The sequence below is a fragment of the Pseudorasbora parva genome, chromosome 3, assembly GCF_024679245.1.
Source record: "Pseudorasbora parva isolate DD20220531a chromosome 3, ASM2467924v1, whole genome shotgun sequence".
Taxonomy (NCBI): domain Eukaryota; kingdom Metazoa; phylum Chordata; class Actinopteri; order Cypriniformes; family Gobionidae; genus Pseudorasbora; species Pseudorasbora parva.
This window is the reverse complement of record NC_090174.1, coordinates 36403607-36424426: the sequence shown is the minus strand read 5'-3', so window position 1 is coordinate 36424426 and position 20820 is coordinate 36403607. Positions and strand designations below refer to the sequence as shown.

At 38.7% G+C, this 20820-nt stretch overlaps 2 protein-coding genes across 6 annotated transcripts in view; one reads left to right on the top strand and one right to left on the bottom strand.

The window, feature by feature from the left end:
- si:dkey-34e4.1 (carboxyl-terminal PDZ ligand of neuronal nitric oxide synthase protein) overlaps positions 1-11111 on the bottom strand; it is a 54229-nt gene extending 43118 nt beyond the window's left edge. For 4 of the 5 annotated variants that reach the window (XR_010904376.1, XR_010904377.1, XM_067438646.1 and 1 more), the window contains exons 1-2: positions 10645-11111; positions 7767-7838 (exon numbers count right to left, since the gene is read on the bottom strand). Coding sequence is in view for 3 of the 5 variants with exons in the window: in XM_067438646.1 (XP_067294747.1) it covers positions 7767-7838; positions 10645-10755 (183 nt within the window). In the remaining 2 variants the exon portion in view is untranslated. The remainder of the gene's footprint in view (positions 1-7766; positions 7839-10644) is intronic. The other variant, XM_067438645.1, reaches the window with a different exon arrangement.
- A 3499-nt stretch (positions 11112-14610) lies between these two features.
- Positions 14611-20820, top strand: part of ttll11 (tubulin tyrosine ligase-like family, member 11) — a 39556-nt gene continuing 33346 nt past the window's right edge. Inside the window, exon 1 of the mRNA XM_067438644.1 lies at positions 14611-15874. Within this exon, the coding sequence (XP_067294745.1) occupies positions 15353-15874 (522 nt within the window). The 5' untranslated portion in view covers positions 14611-15352. The remainder of the gene's footprint in view (positions 15875-20820) is intronic.

Below are 20820 nucleotides of genomic sequence, written 5' to 3'. Positions count from 1 at the left end.
ACTTTGGATGTCCGCATTCCGCGATGGTCTGTGCACCATCCGTGTGATGTAATTTTCATCATGATGGTCTGCAAATGTCTGTGCTGATATGCTAACTCTTATTACTGTCCTGCCGAGACCTATACTTGGACTTGAACACTTGAAAACAAAGTCCAATAGATTCACAAGGGCCAATAGATTCACATATTTTATGGCATAACTGCAAATGCCCAAACCCAACCCCAAAAATGACCTTTTATTTTTAAGTGTTAATATTAAATTAATAAGTTATAGTAGGGCAGACCTTAACCTGGAACATTTCCTTTTAACCAATGGTAATATGAATAACTTATATTTGCTTATCCATGCATTCATTCACTGACCTATAATTTCACATGACTGACAGTAGCAGATGTACGAATTACAAGTGACACAAGTTCATTTGAGCACTTATATTTTTTTACTTTGTTGGTATAAATTAAAGCTGCACTGTGTAATTTTAAAGTCTGCTAGAGGGCGACTATTCAAAACAAAGCCATAGTTTGATGACGCCAAGTTTGAGGTCAGTGAAATTTTTTTTTATATTATACAAAACTGTCCCCATAAATTAGCTAAACCTAACAAAACTTACCCGTGGTTACATCCAGCTGACATCCTCAATTAGAAAAATTATTCATGAATTGATTTATTCCATAAATCTAAAGCTTCATTATAAATATGAAAAGATGACATTTAGGATAAGGTATTGGGTTTGTTTGTAGTCATAATTTATTTAATGCCAATATTTATTTCCAGTCCTTTAATCTGATTTGACAAGCAGAGTTTAAGAGTTTGAATCATGCTGCCGGTATGTGTCCACAGTGTTCTGACTGGACCATGTGAGTGGTGAGCAGAGCTTATGTCGTATTGCTTTATTATATAAAAAACAATAGACGTCTATGTTATGAACACATCATGTAGTTAAATGTGTATGACGTCCCTGTTGCTATAGTCATTTTGCACATATTAAACAATCAAAATGCACTACAGGGAAATGAATGACGCTTGTGAGTTTCATTCCACAAGTTTCCTTTACAGTTCATGTGGATCTTTCTTGTGTTTGCTTTTCTCAGTCAGTCATCTTTAAAACTTTAAAATACCAGCTAAATCTACTTTACACACCTAGGAATTAACTTCATAACTGACTTCTTAATACACATAATATATAATAACATTACTATTTATCTTTTAAAAGACACACGGCACAATGTTCAATTTATAGCTTCATTCAAAAGATTAGAGCTGTTGAGAAATGAAGGCACAAAACAATTAAAGTCTTAATTATTTTAGACTACACTATTCCCTGGCTAACATAGACGGGGTTTCCCAAAGGGTAATGACAATGATGGAGTAAATGTAAGAAAGAGGTAAAATAAAAAGGGACAGGATCTCAAATGACTTGGAAAGGTCAGTAACATGGTTGTGTTGTTTCCTTTGTTGGAAAAGAACCACTTACCAGTTATTTTTAGCTCTGATAACTAAGACCTAAGGAGCTGTCAATCACATACTGCTATTCCTAAGAGACATTCTGCAAGCTGGCCTTGCTTTCATCCAATCACCACTGAGGGACATACAGAAAAAGAATACTGTCAAGTTATGTATCTGCTGAATGATCTCCCGAGAGGTTTACAGAGGATCCACATCTTCAACGTCAGCATTATACTCACACACACAGACAGAAGATCTGGGTGTTATGACTCTTTTTACAGTTCAACAAAAGAAAAGTATGTATAAGGCCAATGTGAATATACTGTACATCCACATGTCTTTGAGTAGGCAGGACTGCTTTACAAGTATAAGTGAAACGAATCAAGCATATTAAAAAGGATATATATATATATAAGGTCTTCTGTGGCACAAGCAAGTCACACAAAATATCAATGCTGTTTTGGGAGGAATGTGGACTGCATAGCCGCAGATCAATCAGTTCCTATTATGACCTCTGTCATACGCAGATAGTGCCTACAATAGGCACGCCAGCATCGGAACTGGACCATGGAGCAGTGGAAGAAGGTTGCCGGTTCAATGAGTCCCATTTTCCTGAGTCAAAATTGGTCTTCAGTAGTGACTGAGCACTATGGCCATCCACACACAAAGTACAACGTGCTCTTCCCATGTGAACTTTGAGCCCAGTACTGACAATAAATCCAAAATAAATATATAAAAAACAGTTTGTAATATTAATGTATTCTATTTTTTCATCAAAATGTTTAGAACAATTTTATTTAACTGTAAAGTTATATGTAAATAATACTGATTTAAAAAGTTAGTAACAAAATGAACAATAACATTGCATAGAGAAAGTGGCAATATATTTTATATTTACACTCCAAGACTTAATGTACAGATTATTTAACATACAGTATCATATATTTTTTTCCTGTCTATTGCTATGATTGCCACTTTTAAATACGGTAGTCATCCCGAAACTTTGCAATGTGTAGTTAGCAGCATGTAAAATGTATATTATATGCTGAAAGCAAGCAAAGATCACTGCCATTATAATCACTGAAGCTCCACTTGTCAAAACTTCTGTTATAATCAATGAAGCTGTCTGCTTTGCGGTAAATCTCTCCTGATATTGTGTTTATGCTTTGTTGGTTATAATGAAAAGCGTGCAAAACACCTGAACAAATACTTAAACACCTGTGATTGGCCATTGCGTTCACATGTTCAACAGATATGTCTGTGATTGGCTACAAAGCTTAACGACGCAATAACACATTGTAAAGTAGCTGCTATCAGCGGGTATCGGTATCGTCAAATTAAAGCTGCAGCCGGTAACTTTTTGGGGTTAAAATGTATCCAAAATAAATTTTTGAGCAAGTACATAACCACCCAGTGTTCAAATCCAGTTAGTGGATTTCCGCTAGAAATTCAAGCATATCTTTGATCATTATGTCACATCTGTACACATAAAGAAGGAGTCCCGTATAGTAGGCTATCGCATGTGAGGATGTTAGAGTTGGAGATTTATAGCCTTTTTCTCACAGCACTTCATATAATTAAACTTATCAATTTGGTGGATCCAGAAAGGTTCAAATGACAATCATCAGTGACAACTGGAGATTCAGTTGTAAAATGCAAAAGTCTTCTGACTTTGGAGTGGCTACGGAAAAGAAGGAGACTTTTTGCTGGACAGGACAGACATTTCAGTGGTTCAATTGGGCTATGTAACAGTAGCACACTTGAATTTTCTTTGCTCTGCCTTTCTTGTTTTGCTATGTGCATTATGGTATATAAATTATTTTGTGCTATAGAGGGAGCAATTCATCTCTACTCCACATTAATTTGTTGGTATAAGACAATTAGAAATTAGACTGCATAGAAATGGAAACTGAACTACATAGCCCTAATGCTCATTAAATGTAGTCACGCAATGCGGATGTTGTTAACATTAACAATTTGAAAACAAAGCATTTTTTGCACGGTTTGACATGTTGATATGTTAAGTGATTGTTAGATTTAATCATCACGATTTATTGCAATGCTTTTTTACCCTTAGTTGGTCATTACAAAAGTGGATGTTAGCCACTTGCTTGTTTAGATGGCACTTATGTCGGTCATACTTTCAAACAGTGGAATCTGTGATTGTGAAGGACAGTATCCACACTGGCGCAGTGACTGAACGCCGCACATTCTCCTCAAAACGTTGGATTCTTCCGCGCTGTGCTTTGCCATGGCACAACTCATGTAAAGTTGATAATTCCGCGAATAACTGCAATTGGAGATTTCGAACAGAGATGGCGACAAAGTAGCCTGACAAGCCAGACCCACATCAAGATGTTTGGTCTGGAAACTCACCATTAACAGGGCTCAATCCGAGGGGCGGGATAAACGGTTGTCTTTCAAACTCCCTCTGCACGGCGTGCATGCAATTGGATAGCTCTACAACCAACCAGAGCAACGAAGGTGAAGCAGAGCTAGTTGATTAAACTTTCGCTGTATCCGGTTGGCAAAACGCAGAACACATCTTCCATTCTTAAGAATGACTTCAGTGCCGTTCTTTGTTATTTTCTCAGAGAAAAGCTTAACTTGAAGTTTTCCAGAGTCGCGGTCAAAGCTGATTCGAAAGACCGCCGTTCGCCAGTTTCTGTGTTTACTAGTAGCACGCAAGCACAACTCGGCCGTCATTATGTTAAAGGTGCCCTAGAATGATTTGAAACAATATGTTAAATTGTTCTCTGATATCTACATAGAGAGTATGTAGCTTATTTAAGGGCAAAGATTTTCCAGATACAGTTTTACAGGTCCATTTACAACCCTATAAATTGTCCCTAGGATGTAATGGTCTATTTTTGCCTTATTTTATCATGAATATTAATGTTGAGCTCTGCTCTGATTGGCTTATTTCAGCAGCTCACAGCTCACAGCAGTTCAGTGAAGCGGCTTGTGGGTCCTGATAGAACACAGATCGGCTAAATGACATACTTAAAGCAAAACATCTCAAACGGAGATTGATAAAATGCAGCCTACTTGTTTATTGGTGTTGTCAGATCATCCGCGCGCGAGTAAGAGCTTGCGTTTGTGCGGTTGCCAGATTTCAGTAATTAAATCCCCCAAACAGAGCTTTTCTGTGAAAAGAACTATCCAGTGTTTTATCTAAACATGTCCAATCTGGCAACCATGTGCACGCAAGCTTTCTCTCGTACACGGATGATGGTACGAGATACACGGTTTCTCTCGTACACGGCATTTCCACGTAAGCTGCATTTCAGCAATCTCCATTAACTATCGTTTTAACTTATATGATGGGAAAGGTGACGTTTGCTGGAAGGATCACATGAACGATCTGTAAGCAAAGTATCTACAGTTATATTTTGTAATACAAAATAATATTAAAGGGGTACTTCAGCGCTGGGAAGATGAATCTGTATTTAAACTAGGTCATCAGTGTAGTAGAAATGTGAAATTATTTTTGAATTTGGTGCCTTCTAGACTGAGAAAAGACAGAAAATGTATTTTTGTCTCATGGGGATGAAAGACTACAATTCCCAGAATGCTTCGCTGCCCTGTGAGGCCATTCCCAAAGCAACCAACTTGATTACTGTGACTGAGTTGGAGAAGACACTACAATTAAAAACTGAACGTGTCTGTTCAATATAATGAGTGAGTCACCGCGCGAGTATCACAGTACTGAGCACTAACTGCAGGAGTCAGATAAATGAGCTCTCATAATGAGAGCTGAGGTAATCGCGACTACACTCGCGTCATACATTCACAACCCGAGTTCAGTCTGGCGCGTTTCAGTTCATGCCTTTGCAAGCTTAACTTTCATAGAAATTAATTTCAGAAGTTAAAAGACTTACATTGCTCACCATAGCTCCGTTTAAATGAGTGCCTGCGCGGGTTCAAAACATGTGGAAATGGCTCCCTCTGCTGGCTGTAGACTTTAGCCTTTGACCAAACATTCCTCCTATGATGCAAATATCGTCAATTTGCATCATAGGAGGAATTTTTCCAGAAATAAAATGCATAAATCTCTTGTCTCAGGGGGATATGAGGGGGGGAAAGCACAATCATTTGAATATACTCCAGGGTTTCTACTGATACAAAGCCATATGCTAATCGCTGAAGTAACCCTTTAACCTTTGTCATTAGACACACTATTTCGTTTTGTATGGTACTTGGAGTTTCCTATTGTTACTGTACAATAGGAATAAGTGGATAAATTACTTACTGCTTGCAGGAATACAGTTGCCCCTTTCTTCAGTGAATACGCTGAGTGAAGCTTGCTTGAAATGGGCAGAACAAACAAACGATTTGTTGTGGTATCCTATTATAATTAACCTCTATCATGTTTTATGAAACCCATTTTTTCTATCTTCGAGTGTCTTGTTTACCATCAGTAGATTCGGCTTGTTTGGACAGATGCAAATGTTGGGGGCGTGCATATAAATGATCCCCAACGTTTATGTCACGGTTGGGTTTATGTTGAGAAGCACTTTTTTTCTGTTGAGTTTTTGATTTACGAGATTTACATAAGAAGTAGGAGGCAATGGTGTTTGAGACTCACAGTATGTGATGTCCATGTACTGAACTCTTATTATTTCACTATGGCAAATGTTAATTCAATTTTTCATTCTAGGGCACCTTTAAGCCCCGCCCACCGACTCTATACACGATGTAATTGGCCCGACCAGAGTTTGGCTTTTACTGCTCAGAAGTGTATTGAGAGTTGCTAGAAGACACTCATAGCAGATAAGATTTGCTGCCGCTAGGGTGCGTCCAGATTTCTAGGCTAGCGACAAAGAGGAAAAACTACGGACTACAGCTTTAAATAAACAAACAAAAACTCAGCTCAACCTTGAGCAGTACCACCTGTTCATTCAGACATGCTTATATGAAGCCCCATCATGGAAAACTTCTCCATTGCATAAACTAAGCTATTTTTAAGTATTGCTTTGTGGTTTCATGCACACACACTCACACACATTCACAGCAGGTTTGCAAGGAAAGCTGCTCATCGGGGCTTGATTTGTCGCTCAAAACCTCATCCAATAATATGTATGAAAGCTCATTTACATGCTAAGAAGGGGGAAAATGTTATAGAGAGAAAATAGAAAGAAATAGGCTGTATAAGAAGTTCAGGACAAATTATTTACCGTTGTTTGCAGCAGAATTTAACACAACAAAGGCATGAATCCTAGACTCGTCTCTGAGGGAACCCGCTAACCTAGAAATTGTCAGCAGTGAAACTAACACTGACATTTCTAAAAAAGTCCAACAACTTTATCACTGGGTCCTGTCTAGAAGGATAATCCCTGAGGCCTGATGCATGAAGCTAGAATCATGAGTTTTAGAGAAGGTTTAGAGTTGACAAAAACATACAAATCCAACCTGGTTAAGATCAGGTTCAGCGGGCTCACAACGCTCGGTATAAACGTTCTCTGTCAACTCTGGGTTTGATCCAATGACAAGAGAGAAGAGAGAGAAGAGAAGAGAAGAGAAGAGAAGAGAAGAGAAGAGAAGAGAAGAGAAGAGAAGAGAAGAGAAGAGAAGAGAAGAGAAGAGAAGAGAAGAGAAGAGAAGAGAAGAGAAGAGAAGAGAAGAGAAGAGAAGAGAAGAGAAGAGAAGAGAAGAGAAGAGAAGAGAAGAGAAGAGAAGACTAATACAGATAAGCAGGATAGAAAGGTTTATGAAAATCTTGGAGCTGAAGCACTTTGATCTCATGGCAGGCCTGTCACAAGCTCTAAAAGTCATGCACACACACAAATTCCTGCTCCATGTGATCAAGCAACAAATCCAACTTAATTTGTCTTAGAAATGGCCTTCAGTCTGAACTACCAAGATTCGGTGTGAGTACAAGGCAATTACATATAGAAAACTAGAATGCCACACACACACACACACGCACATACACAAACTGACCAATCAACCAAAATAAAGGCAGTCATCTCCAATTTCCGTTAGCTGTAGACCCTGCAGAGATCACTCATGGGAAATAACAAGGCTTTCTGTGCCCCAGTCTCTGTGAGTATGTGTGTGTGTGATCTCTCTTTTATCAATGTGCAGGGAATGAAACATAAAACCTCAGGTGCAAGAAAACTATCAGGCTACACTAAGCACACACAGACTCCGCATAGTCTGTGATAAATATAGAGGAACATGTTTTTTTTATCCCTATAGCTAATGAGTCTTACACTGCAAAAGACGTGTCTGAGAAAACTGCTGCTGTGGACCAATCAGCAGTGATTACTCAGCACTAAGAGTCTGTGTCTGTGAGAGAAAGTGTCTGAAAGACTTACCCTGATTCGTCTCATAGCAGCAACAATCTCCATGCGACTGTTGGGTCTTGGGACATCCAGGCTGCCAACATACTGAAAAAAGTATGAAGAGAGTTGTGTTTAAACTCAGATATGAAATGCAGGAGGAATCACCCGGTCTAAACATAGTGAGGCAGCTTCATTTGCACAAACACATATGAACACACTTTCAAGGTTAATGAGTGCCAAGTTACTTGTGCATTGGCGGGACACTGGCAGTCTCATTTCTCAAACTCTTTTTATGCTTAAAAGCATCTTGGTTCTTCTTTCAAGACCCACTTTTAGATAAGCACTACAAAAACAATAAAATATATCTATATTACTACTGCATAGGCAACAATATGCAAAATTATTAAAAGAACAAAATTCAAAATATGTCTAGGCAAATTGATATTGCAAGTTTGACTATTTTTAAGCAAGCTTATATAAAAAGGGACTCAGAAATGAATGAGAACAATGGCAAAAATTCCACCAAAAGTGAAAAGTTATATTGAAACTCTAAATATTGGGGCAATAAAAAATATATTTGAAATTAATTCCTCTACTTTTATTTGTAAATCATCTGTTTTATACTCCATATACTCCACTTCTTCAACCAAAAACGTACAAAGACCATCACGGCAACCACCCTAGAAAACAATTTTGCACAACTTGTAATTTATACATAAAATGTAGTTATACATATTATACATATCATTTTATATTATTCAACTATTTTGTATGCTTAGAAGGAAACATGTTAGAAGACATGTTCTGGAAAGCTACAAAAAAAGGTACTTCAGGGGGATCCAAAAAATGGATCACCCTTTATAGCAACCACTGACCCAACTTTATATATTTCTAAATGTGAAGTGTAGATCAGTGCCAGCCGCATATAATGTGCTTAACCAAGTATAGGCACAGTGTTTACAAACAACATCGTGTTCATTCATGGCTGTAATGACCTGTTCTTAAGCTCGCTGAAGATGCTGACCTTAAATACTTATCTCCAGCTTCCAAAGACGAAATCCAGCTGAGTGGGACAACAATGCTAACAACAGTTTTGGCAAAAAATAGCAACTTGTACAGCTGATTTAAGCTCTGAAAGACAAGACCGCAAGACTGAATTCAGAATGTGTGATTGCAAATGTGAGTGGTTCTAGGTCTTGGCTTTCCAGCCAATAAAATTCCTGGAGGATAATCCTGCATCACAAATTGGAGCTAAAATTACTCAGCAATAGGCTTCTGAGTAGCTCAGTATACAGGCTTTAGGTTTCCAGGGACATTTAACTCTGCAGATTTGAAAAGCTGACAAGCTCTCTGGGAAAACACCATTATTTATGACATATGTGACAAAACGGACTATAATTTTAATGAAATATGCATATGTCTGAATATGCAGATGCATTTAAGAAATTACTACACTAAAAAATAGAAGAGTTATCTGGGACCTTAACGCATGTGCTGGCTTTCATTAATGGGCACAAGTTAAAAATTGATGAAGAGGTCAAAAGCGGGCAAGTCAAAAATGCAGAAAGTATGCCAAACAGGATGCTGGTTGGTGTATATGACTATAGGCAATAAATAAATCCACTTTATAATACTAAATAGGTTAAGATTTCATGTAATGAAATTAACAGCATATGATTTTAAAAAATCTAGCAACTGTTTGTTGCTTGTAGTGGTGGACAAAATGCACTGCCCCTTACTGTCCCAAAACCTCAGCCACTGATTGGAAATGGATGTTCAATGTCTAGCTATGTGTTTTGAGACCCAGCCAAGTAGGGGTTTATTGAATTAAATGCTAATTATCCAATGTCAAAATCAAATTTAACCACAGCTTCTGAAGAAATCAAATACCCTCTAGAGTTTTAAAGACATCTCGGCTCAGTTAAAGTACCAGTGTAACCAGCCATGCAGCCATTAATGGGAAAGTTGAGACAGACACCAAAAATAGTGTTGTTGAAAAAAAAAAAATCTGTCAGTGAGAGGGTCAGTGACGTTTCTCATCTGGATTTATGAACTTAATAAAAAATACATTAAAAAGCATGGTGAACATGTTTGCAGTTTCTGAATTAAAAGTCAATTGTATCTTATTTTGTGGCAAAAAAATACATAAAGTAAAATGTCTTGCTGGCATGATTGTTTAACAATAAATAAATTAAAATGCTGTAATTCTTGTGTGTGTGTGTGGGGGGGGGGGGGGGGGTGCTGAGAAAAGGTAGCTTAAGTAGATGGGGGGGGGGGGTATCAGAGAATTATAACCAAAATGCAGAGAGCATTTGTTGTCATAACAAGAAAACCATTAAATAGTATGATTTGTTTTAATTCACAGACAAGGCTTAAAGCCTAGTCCTAGACTAAAATGCCTTTTTGAGCTGTTTTAACTCAAAGGAATTTGCACTGACATTTTTAAAATATGTTAGTGCCATTGTTATATAGCCAGACCTATATATTTAAATAGTTTATCTTACCTTTTTATAAAAATGCTCTTAAATGGGTAAGTGTAAAAAAGCTTTCTTGATATCCATGACTTAATTAAAAAAGATTTGATATATATATAAAAGGCTAGATTTTTTTTAAAGAGGAACTTGGCACGTGTGTTCTCCTTATTTCTCGGGGATACTTATTTCTCCAGACGTTTATTCGGTGTTAATATTTTCATGTGTTGTCGTGCAGTCTATAGCTAGTCTATGTGGTGTCATCGCTGCTACCAAAAACATGATTCTGACTGTCTGGTGTGTAAATTACCCCTGCTACACAGCCACTGACCCATTTGACATCATTCTCCAATGACTACATAAAAGTATCGGTAAATAGTAAAATATAGTAATAACTAATAATGACAATGGCTACGTTTACAGGATATAGTCTGGTTCACCTTGGCTTGAAAGTGTATCCCGTGTTGATACGCTTCCTCGTTGTGAAGCGGGACTCGTGAATCCGCCACATCGTCCACCAGGTTGTACCTGTTTCTCCCGTGCATTTTCATTGGGAACCGTCCGGATGCTCGGAGAAAAAAATCTTCTGCCAGTCCCCAAGCTTAATAACTACAGCCAACTAAAAAAAGATAGCTCTAGTTTAACCAGTAAAAACAAGTCGCGGATACAAGAGCGATTCAAATCGAGGGAGCCCATTATAGTAGCAGCCCGGGAAAAGCTCAATGAAATCACAGGCTCTTCAGCACAAAAGAAATGGGTTGGGCGCCTCTTTCCCCCCTCTCAGTCCTCAGACATCAGCTGCGTTTACAAGTCTGGCTTCGGCTCAAGTTGTTGGAGTGCCTCAGCGAGGTGAAGTTTATTAAAAGATGTGCTATGGGTGAATTCTGCACGCCTCGTGTCCTAATGACGTTTTGCGTTGCTCTATATACCTCTGATGCAATTCTCATGGAGCAAAGTTCCGTCTGTTGAACAACATTCAACTCTTTCAAACACCACATTTAGCATAATAAAAGAAGTAGGCATACTTCCTTAGGAGTTCATCTATTGATTTAAACAGAACACAACCACTCTCTTATATTTAAAAAAAAAAGAAAAAAAGAAATGTAGATTTTGGTGCACTGCCTAGCTAGCCTACTAGTTTTTAATAGCTAGCCAAGCTATGTATTTTAATATGCAAGTCATGTGTATTGATTCTGCAGCTTTGAAAACAGAAAATTGTTTGCATTTAAATAAAATCCATCTGGTCAGAATAGGTTGCATTGGCAAAAAGGTGCATTTACAATGCTATTGCATTGGCCTTAGTGCTCCACAGAGAAACAGACTAACTGTATTTTCAGAAATTTAAAGGTACAGGCAATGTGGACTAAATGTAAAAATATAGATCCAGGTCTGTATCTTCACACATCATCAGCGCGTTCCATAAGAGTTGTAGATTGTCACCAAAAGCTGAAAACAAACAGCAACCAAAACAGCTTATAGCTTGAGCTTATGCTGCGTTCTGGCATGTCGTAATTACCGTAGTCTTGAGATGACAACACCACAGGGGCTACTTGCATAAACTTAGCCAATATGTTAAGACTGTGTCTTAAGCACTAATTTGTCCAACTAAAAATTAGTCAAAATGTCATCAGTCTTACTTTTCTAATTCAAATTAAACCGATCTACCATTTTGTGTAAATTATTTTAAAACTAGTCTAAGTGGTTTATGAAACCAGCTTACATTCTGAGCTGTTCAGTCCTCGGACTGGGAATTATGCGTTTCTATTGTAACATTATCAACTAGAAGATGAATATAAATTGGTCAAGTACACGTGGTACAAATAGGAGCTCTCACCAAATTCCCACCTTGCAAGCTTTAATTACGAGCTCTATATGAGGATGTGAACGCTTTTACAAGTTGAACTTTGAGCTTGGAATTCTGCATTTCTATATCAACACTATCAACGGCAAAATAAATCTGCAGCAGTCAGGTGGTTCAAGTCGGAGCTCTTGCCTACCCTTACCCTAAATCCAGAACTAGTGAGTTTTACTGGAGAGGTTATACTCAGGGTGTGAATAACAGGGGTGGAGGAGGCGGTTTGGGGTGTTGTGACGCCTCTAAAGTAGGCTTGGACCGAATGTTTTGACTAAACAGATAATGTCTGCATGTATACTTGCCAAGACAGATATTATGATATACTGTAATTCTGTGTATGTGCATAGGCGTCTTTCTGCATGCACTTCTAAGTAAGATCTTTTGGACCAAGGAAAGGTATAGGGTACAACGGGGTAAAAAGCTCCTTTGATTTTATTTTCCTAAACCACTAAATGGCACAAAAACTTGTCTCAGCACTTTCCAAAACATACACTTTTCAAGATTCACATGGAACTTTGTCTGATCTTTGATGTTTTTAAAAAATGTTGTAGAATAAGAATCCCTCAAATTATTGAATATATTTTTAAAACAAAGGTCTTCTGTTTGTCAGTTTTCTTCAAGGTAATAACAGCAACAGTTTTTCAATAACGGAAAAATATGTAAAAGTATGGTATTTGGGGTAAATTGCACCCCTTCTGTTGGGGCAAAAGGCACCATAATTAACATGATAATAAACAGCTGCTGACTTTTTCATTTGTTTCCATTTTCATTTGTTGACATGACGGTTAGATTAAGATATTAATCATATTATATAATAAAATATATTTTATTGTTACTACTATATACTATATATATATATATATATATATATATATATATATATATATATATATATATATATATATATTTCTATATTGACATTTTAATGACAGCATATTTTTTGACCAAATGTGTATTATTTTATTTATCAAAATAAACATAAAATAGTTAAAACTTTGATAAAGTGATTGTTTTGGACAAGTATTAACTTAGATATTATTAAAAATGTATTGTTTTAGTGAAAGTATTTGTATCAATAGCCTATTGTTTGCCTTTTGCCCCATGCTAGTGAGCCTTTTACTTTTGAGGCCCCCATCGACACCCCATCCATTTTTTTAAGATTCTTAAATAAAATAAACCACTTTTATGATTTATTTTGACACAAAAGGCTTGTTTTACTGTAAATCATACATTATAGTGCAAATATTTCTTTTTCTTAGGCTAAGGTGTGCTTTTAGCCCAGTTGTATACAATAGGGTAGCTATACCCTATTTACACTCTCAAATAAAGATACTTTTAGATGTTTAATTGCTATTTGGAGCATTGGGATTGCTAGATGAGGACGTAATAAACTATTTTTGTAAAAACCTCAAAATCAACATTGTTCACTGTTTTCACGTTTTGCCTGTAGCTCGAAATTATCCTGTGCACATTCCGACTTCTTTTGCCTGCACGGGTCAGTATTATGAATAATGCAAAGAAATTTCAATCAACAATGAACTGGCTTAGAGAAAGAGAACACAGGGCAGTTTTTTTCTGTACTGTATTTCCCCCAACGCTGAACTTACCCATCACAGAAGCCTTTTTGCTTTTTTACATTTTCAAAAAATAAAATAAATAAATAATAATAATAATAAAAATGAAAACCATTACACACACACACACACACACACACACACACACACACACACACACACACACACACACACACACACACACACACACACACACACACACACACACACACACACACACACACACACACACACACACACACTACAACTAATACCTACTGTTATTATAGCCCTTGTGACAACCACCTGTAAGGCAGATAATTATAACACAACTAGCCCCTATCTTCACAACTGTGTTTGTTTTTTTGTTTTTATTGAAAGGCGTTTAAAATCCTTGACAGTTAGGCTAGCATGTTTGCTGGTCTCCGGATATGGATTAGGCTAGGCTACTCTGTCTTGCCAGAGTCGTTTCATTGAGTATCTCTCATCATGCATCTGTGGCGAAGAGTTTAGCCTATTAAAGCCCCTGGATGTGGATACTGCAAACATTACGAGGGTGTTAGTGAGCTGTGACATCTTACAATATTGACACAAGCGCTCCCTCTGCTGCATCACAGAGGTAGTGTGACCATACGTTTTTTTTATACGTGAAAGATAGAAGACTAGTAAGACAGATGTCTCGGGTTTCTCAGAAAATATATATTTTTATTAACAATGGTCACAAAATATTAGATACTAAGATTTTGTATGACATGTTTTTTCTTATGTTTCCCATAATTTATTGACATGATATCATGAAAGTGAAAAGAGTGAAAAGACATTTTACAGCTCAATCACATTATAATAAGGATAATAAACACTAAGAAAATCTGGAAATTATGTTGTTGTTGTTTTTTTTACATTTTTAACAGCCTGTATCTAGAATGATCACTGATTTTTAGATTCTGACAAATAGTCCATATGTTGCTGCCATGTGCCTCGGCGGCTTCCGTCAGTTGCGTTGCGTTGTCAACAGGAGCAAAACACCAGCAGCGACAGCACACCGGAGCTTTACTTCTGGTCAGTCAGTCCATTGGCCAACAGCTGACACCTCACCTGTCCGGCTGCATTAATTTAACCTCGTCTTTGCAAACAGCAGGTAAACGGAATGCACGCGATGTTTTTTTTGGGGAGATACGGCGTCTGTTAGAAAGCGCAAAAGCAGTCGGTGCCCCACACCGGCACTTTAAAACTGAACGAAACTGACAGGGGTAATGCGGTGATGCGCCCAGCCATGCCCTGCACTCGTCTTTCATATATATCCCTCGATATGTGCTGTTAGTTGAGTATTTTATATCGAATGGGATGACGCACAATTCCGTATATATGCAGCTTTTAGTGTTATTACAGGCGGTCAAGAGCCTATTTTTATTAGTAAAAGGAAACTGGACAGCTCTAGTGCCTGGAGCCACTCCTGTCCCGTTAGATCACCATCAGAAACATTCAGCACACTGTAGTGATGTGCTATCTGTCAGTGCTAATAAGGTCTTTATAATGTTCATACTGGAATAATGGAGTCCGTGTGTATTTACGCTAGTATATTGGGCTTCATAGTTGGCTGTTTTATAGACTGGTTTTCTGTTTCTGTGCTTTAGCTTGGGCAGCACCAGATGGTCCATGTTAGCAGTTTATGCTAGTAGATTATTCTGACACATTTGCCAATCTAAATGAGATAACAAACCACCCGACCATTAATTAACTATGAGCGATCACTATGAAAGAGTGAAGATTGAGCTCCAGCAGATGAAGGCGGCAGAGAGTGAGGCCGCGGCCGACGAGCAGCAGCTGTCGCCGGCCTCGGTGTCTTCAGTTCCCGCTGACGGCTCCTTCGTGGCTCGGAGAGACCTCACCAGAAGTAGCATCAATGGCAGAAGTCGGAGTATAAGTAGGAGCAAAGCTGACGGCCATGTGGGACAGGTGAACGGCAAACAATTGTCAGATCTGTCGCCGCAGAAGTCAGGCTATTCACAGGAGAAAGGACAGAGTCGCGTGAGCAATGAGCAAAACATTAAAGGTACTTTAAGGCTTTTAAAGGGTAAAACGGCGACAAACGGTCACGTTGAGTCATGCCACCGACAGACGGATGGGAAATGTGAGCACCATGGCAAAGAGGACGGGAGCAAAGTGTCCAAAAAGAAGAGAGCTGTGACAGTGGACACCTCCAAAGCGAAAACTTCGCTCGAAGCGCTGAAAATGAGCATCAGACAGCTGAAGTGGAAAGAGGTGAGCGCTCCCCATGTTCTGACACCTGACACCTCTGACTTTATTTATTTTTATCTTTAATTCTTAAGTCCATTACTACATTAATGTCATGCATGTATGTTTTTTGAGTTATGTTCCTAAATCTTAAATATTTAATTTGGTTAAAAATTCTAAGAACCGGTAAATGCTACACTAACTGCTGTAATATAAAACCATCAGTTTAAATCCCACAGTCCTCTAATGTCACCCCTAACCGTAATATCAAGACCCTTAAAGGAGTACTTCAGCGCTGGGAAGATGAATCTGTATTTAAACTGGGTCATTAAAGGGGGGGTGAAATGCTGTTTCATGCATACTGAGCTTTTTACACCTTTAAAGACTTGGATTCCCATCCTAAACATAGACAAAGTTTCAAAAACTAATGTTGGACGTTTGATGGAGTATTTCTGTGTTAAAAATACTCCTTCCGGTTTCTCACAAGTTTCGGCGAGTTTTTTTCGAGTATGGGTCTACTTGACGTTAAATAGAGCGGAAGGTCCTTGTATGGGCCGTACGGGCTCTTCTCCCGGAAGGGTGCGCGCGCACGTGACTAGAGGGAGAGAGAGGAAATGCACGCTGTAAACAGTCTCTCAGGTGCAGATCCAGTCATCCGTGAACTAGAGGTGTGCGATACCGCTAGATTTGGTATCGATCCGATACCAAGTAAATACAGGGCCAGTATCGCCGATACCAATACCGATACTTTTTAATAATTAAGGTGGATGCGTCTTCAACCTAAATCAAAATGAATTTTCATGACTTTTAATTTGTTTTTGTGATTTGCATTTTGAGTTATTAATCAGTGCTACAAAAGCTTTTGTTCAGAAACAACTTTTGGTTACTTCTGCTTTATTTAAATAAACACAAAGTTACAAAATGATTACTTCACAAATATAAAAAATGTAAAAACAAATTCTCTTTTCAAGTAGCATGTTAACAAAAAATGTTTCTCCTCTTTAGTGCACTTCTTTTCAGGATTTTTTTCTTAAATAAACAAAGTCACAAAGTTTTACTTCACAATAAATATAAAAAATGTAAAACAAATTCTCCTTGTAATACGATATAATGCTGAAAATTAAAATGCGCGGCTGAGCGGCGCGCGCGCCTGACTGATGGTGGTAGCGCTATAGTGGTGAGTCACGTGACGGTACAAAACAGGAGAGGGGGAGGAGACCAGTGTCGAGCACGAGCAGCACACTCTCTTGAGAGCTTCCTCTGCTCTGTGACAGCAGCAGCATTTTGACAAACACGGCCAGGTCGCAAAACGAGAGAAACTGAAACTTGAGTATCGATATTTTCACGTTGGTATCGATCAATACCGATACCAACGTTGGTATCGATATTAGTATCGATCTGCCCACCTCTACCGTGAACACTTATGTCGCGCCGCGCTCCACTTTATTCCTATGGGTGACGTCGAGCGACTACAACGCTTCAGCACAGCATTCCGGGAAGGCAGCGCTGCATTTGAACCGATTTGAACGCAGAAATGACGGGAAGCTTCAAGGCATCGCTTCAGTCGCGTCGGTCACTGCTGTCACAGGACTTCACCAAATCATACCAAAGAAGTGTGTTTTTGACAGAGCGGTCCTGCTTTGGAAGATGCCGGTGAGTAAATCAACTTCAAATGTCTCTGCTATTGGCTACCGTCGCATGAGTAAACATCAGTAAACGATACGATCGCGTGCTTCGTCATTCAAATGCGCTAACGGTTACTCCATTGTTGTTCTGTATAACGTTACACTAGTCTGACTCTGACGTGCAAAACCGTTTTGCTTGCTACCTCTAAGGTCTAGTCACATACAATAGTCCATAAACCGAATCATGTCCTCATAAACTGCACACAAAGGCCCCTAAATACAGTACATACCACAGAGACGGACATCCTGATGTTGCCGTTTCTCCTGTTCAATTTATTTCAGCCTCAGATTTGATTGTGGATCATTATCTGTATTAGCTGAGATAGATGGGTTTCTCCACGCTTGAGGACGTCACCGCTTTGCGCGCTTGTGATTCTTTAGCTCCACCCACACGATACGCCTCCAGGCGCTCGGTTTTTTCCGGAAAGACTCGGTACAGCCCATATTTCTTTTATAAATATGATAAAACTAAAGACTTTTCGGAGATATGAAGGATGCAATACTACTCTATAGGTACTCAAGATTGACATGAGATTGACTGAAACTGAGTGTTTCACCCCCCCTTTAATGTAGTAGAAATGTGAAATATTTTTTTAATTTAGTGCTTTCTAGACTGAGAAAAGACAGAAAATGTATTTTTGTCTCATGGGGATAAAAGACAACAATTCCCAGAATGCTTCGCTGCCCTACGAGGCCACTCCCAAAGCCACCGCTACTTGATTACTGAATCACTGATCACTTTCTCACCGCGACCGCGTTTATTTTCATAAAATCAGTTCAGTTAGAGAACAGACACTACAATTAAAAACTGAACGTGTCTGTTCAATATGTGATTTAGCCGCTGAGGGAGTCTCAGTCTCAGCCCAAAACGCAGCTGGAGTCACATTGACAGTCATGGATGAGCTTGTGACGAGAGCTGAGGTAAACGCGTCCGTGGCATAGATTCACAGCGCATGTTCAGTCTGGCGCATTTTCAGTTCATGCCTTTGAAAGCTTAACTTTCATAGGAATTAGTTTGAGAAGTTGAAAGACTTCCTTTGCTCTGCTGGCCGCACCGTTTAAACATGAATGCCTGAGGCTGCAGCTGCGAGCTGATTGCTGTGAGTGTGATCTCCCATTCCCGCGAGTTGAAAACATGCGGAAATGGTTCCCTCTGCTGGCTGTAGTCTTTAGCCTCTGGCCAACAATTCCTCCAATGGCGCAAATTGACGATATTTGTGTCATGGAAGGAATTTTTCCAGAATTTTTCCCATAAATCTCTTGTCTCAGGGGGATATGAGGGGGAGCACAATCATTGGAATATATCCAGGGTTTCTTCTGATACAAAGCCATATGCTAGTCGCTGAAGTAACCCTTTAAAGACCAACTGCAGGCAGTGTAGTAGATCTTTCATTTGCCTTCATTTTATTCATGACCACAACTTTTTTTTTTTTTTGCATAGATTGCCTATAGTGTATGATAGGGGTGGGGAGAAACCGATACAGCATAGTATGGTGATATTTTGTGTGGCAATATTGTATCGATACAAGGGCGGCAAGTATCGATATTTTCAGGAACTGAATTTCAGTTTGTATTATGCAAAAATGTTATTGTAAACTCTGCGCTTATAACACAGGAAATAATAATACTAATTTGAATTTTTTTTTCAGACTGTAATATCACAAACAGTGCATCACTCTCGCTCACACAATGTGCCCAGTGAGCTGTGAGTGCATTATCACATATTTCTGAACGTGAACCTCTCTGTCCATGTTTATGTGTTACTTGCATGTTGATTTGACATGCAAGTGCAAGCCAGCAATGCAATGCAATGCAACAGAGCTTTCACTCGCAATTACAATCAAAGAAGCTGTGTATAATATTCCATATCTACAACGTCAGCGCTCTCGTTCATTATACAACATAATAGGCTTGCTGCGATAGTCATTACTTATAGTTACCGTGGCACTGCCCCTAACATCGTTTTGATTTTTTTATAATAATAAAAATCATTTAGTTCAGTTGAGAATTGACCCTACAATTAAAAAATGAATGTGCAGCCTAAGCTGAATGAGAGTCGCAGCAAGAGACAGATTTCATTCATCACAAGATTTAGGAGCTGAATGACAAGCCCTCCGAATTGGCGCTAATTCTAAAGTGAAAGTTAAAAGCGCATGGCCTTTCATAATGGCCGTATTCATTTTGCAATACTCAGCACATCGCAATTTATAAAAAATTTGCAATAATATCTAGCCTGATAAGCCAGACCCACATCAAGATATTTGATCTGGAAACTCACCATTGACAGGACTCAATCCGAGGGGTGGGATTACCTCTGCAAACTTTCGCTGTATCTGGTCGGCAACACTCCGAACACATCTTCCCTTTTTAAGAATGACTTCAGTGCCGTTCTTTTCTCAGAAAAAAGCTTAACTCCAAGTCTTCCAGAGTCTCGGTCAAAGCTGATTCGAAAGACCGCCGTTCGCCAGCTTCTGTGTTTACTAGCAGCACGCAAGCGCAACTCTGCCGTCATCATGTTAAGCCCCGCCCACCGACTCTCTACACGATGTGATTGGTCTGACCAGAGTTTGGTTTTTACAGCTCAGAAGGTATTGAGTTGCTAGACTATACTCGCAGCAATATTTGCTGCCGCTAGGGTGCGTCTAGATTTCTAGGCTAAATAATATCATATCGTGGCTTAAGTATTGTAATAACAATATCGTGGGGTCTCTTACGATTCCCACCCTAGTGTATGATGCGCACAGGCTATTTTTAGTCTCATACTAGATTATTGGGGGAAAAAAATCAAATGATTAATATTTTGAACCCATTTTAAAACATATTGCTTAATTTGCTGTGTCTTCTAGCAACAAGGCACATGTTTCTCTTTGTTTTTGATGTGTTTGGAACAACTTATAAGTCTGGTAGTGTGTGATCTTAGTCTTGCTCAATGTATGATGTCCAGTTTTTTCCCCTCTGTAATCGTTTTCAGTCGGCAGCTGTATTATGCCTATTGTTCGTACCCTGTTTAGTCATGTAGTGTTTTCCAGTCTTTATCCATCACTGAAAGAGCTCACTTTTAATTTTGATTCTGTGTTATATTGTCACATTTCGATTAATCCATTGGATTAGCTAAACTTTTTATAGGCTTCCACAATGTAAACAAACACTTAATGTAGTCATGGTCTGTAGGCTTAACATTTCAACAGATATTGCCAGTCTTTAATCATGTCCTTCCACACCATTTGATGAACACACGCATATGGTTACACTTGACCGTTTGTGTAAAGTCACTCTGCATTAAAAAAA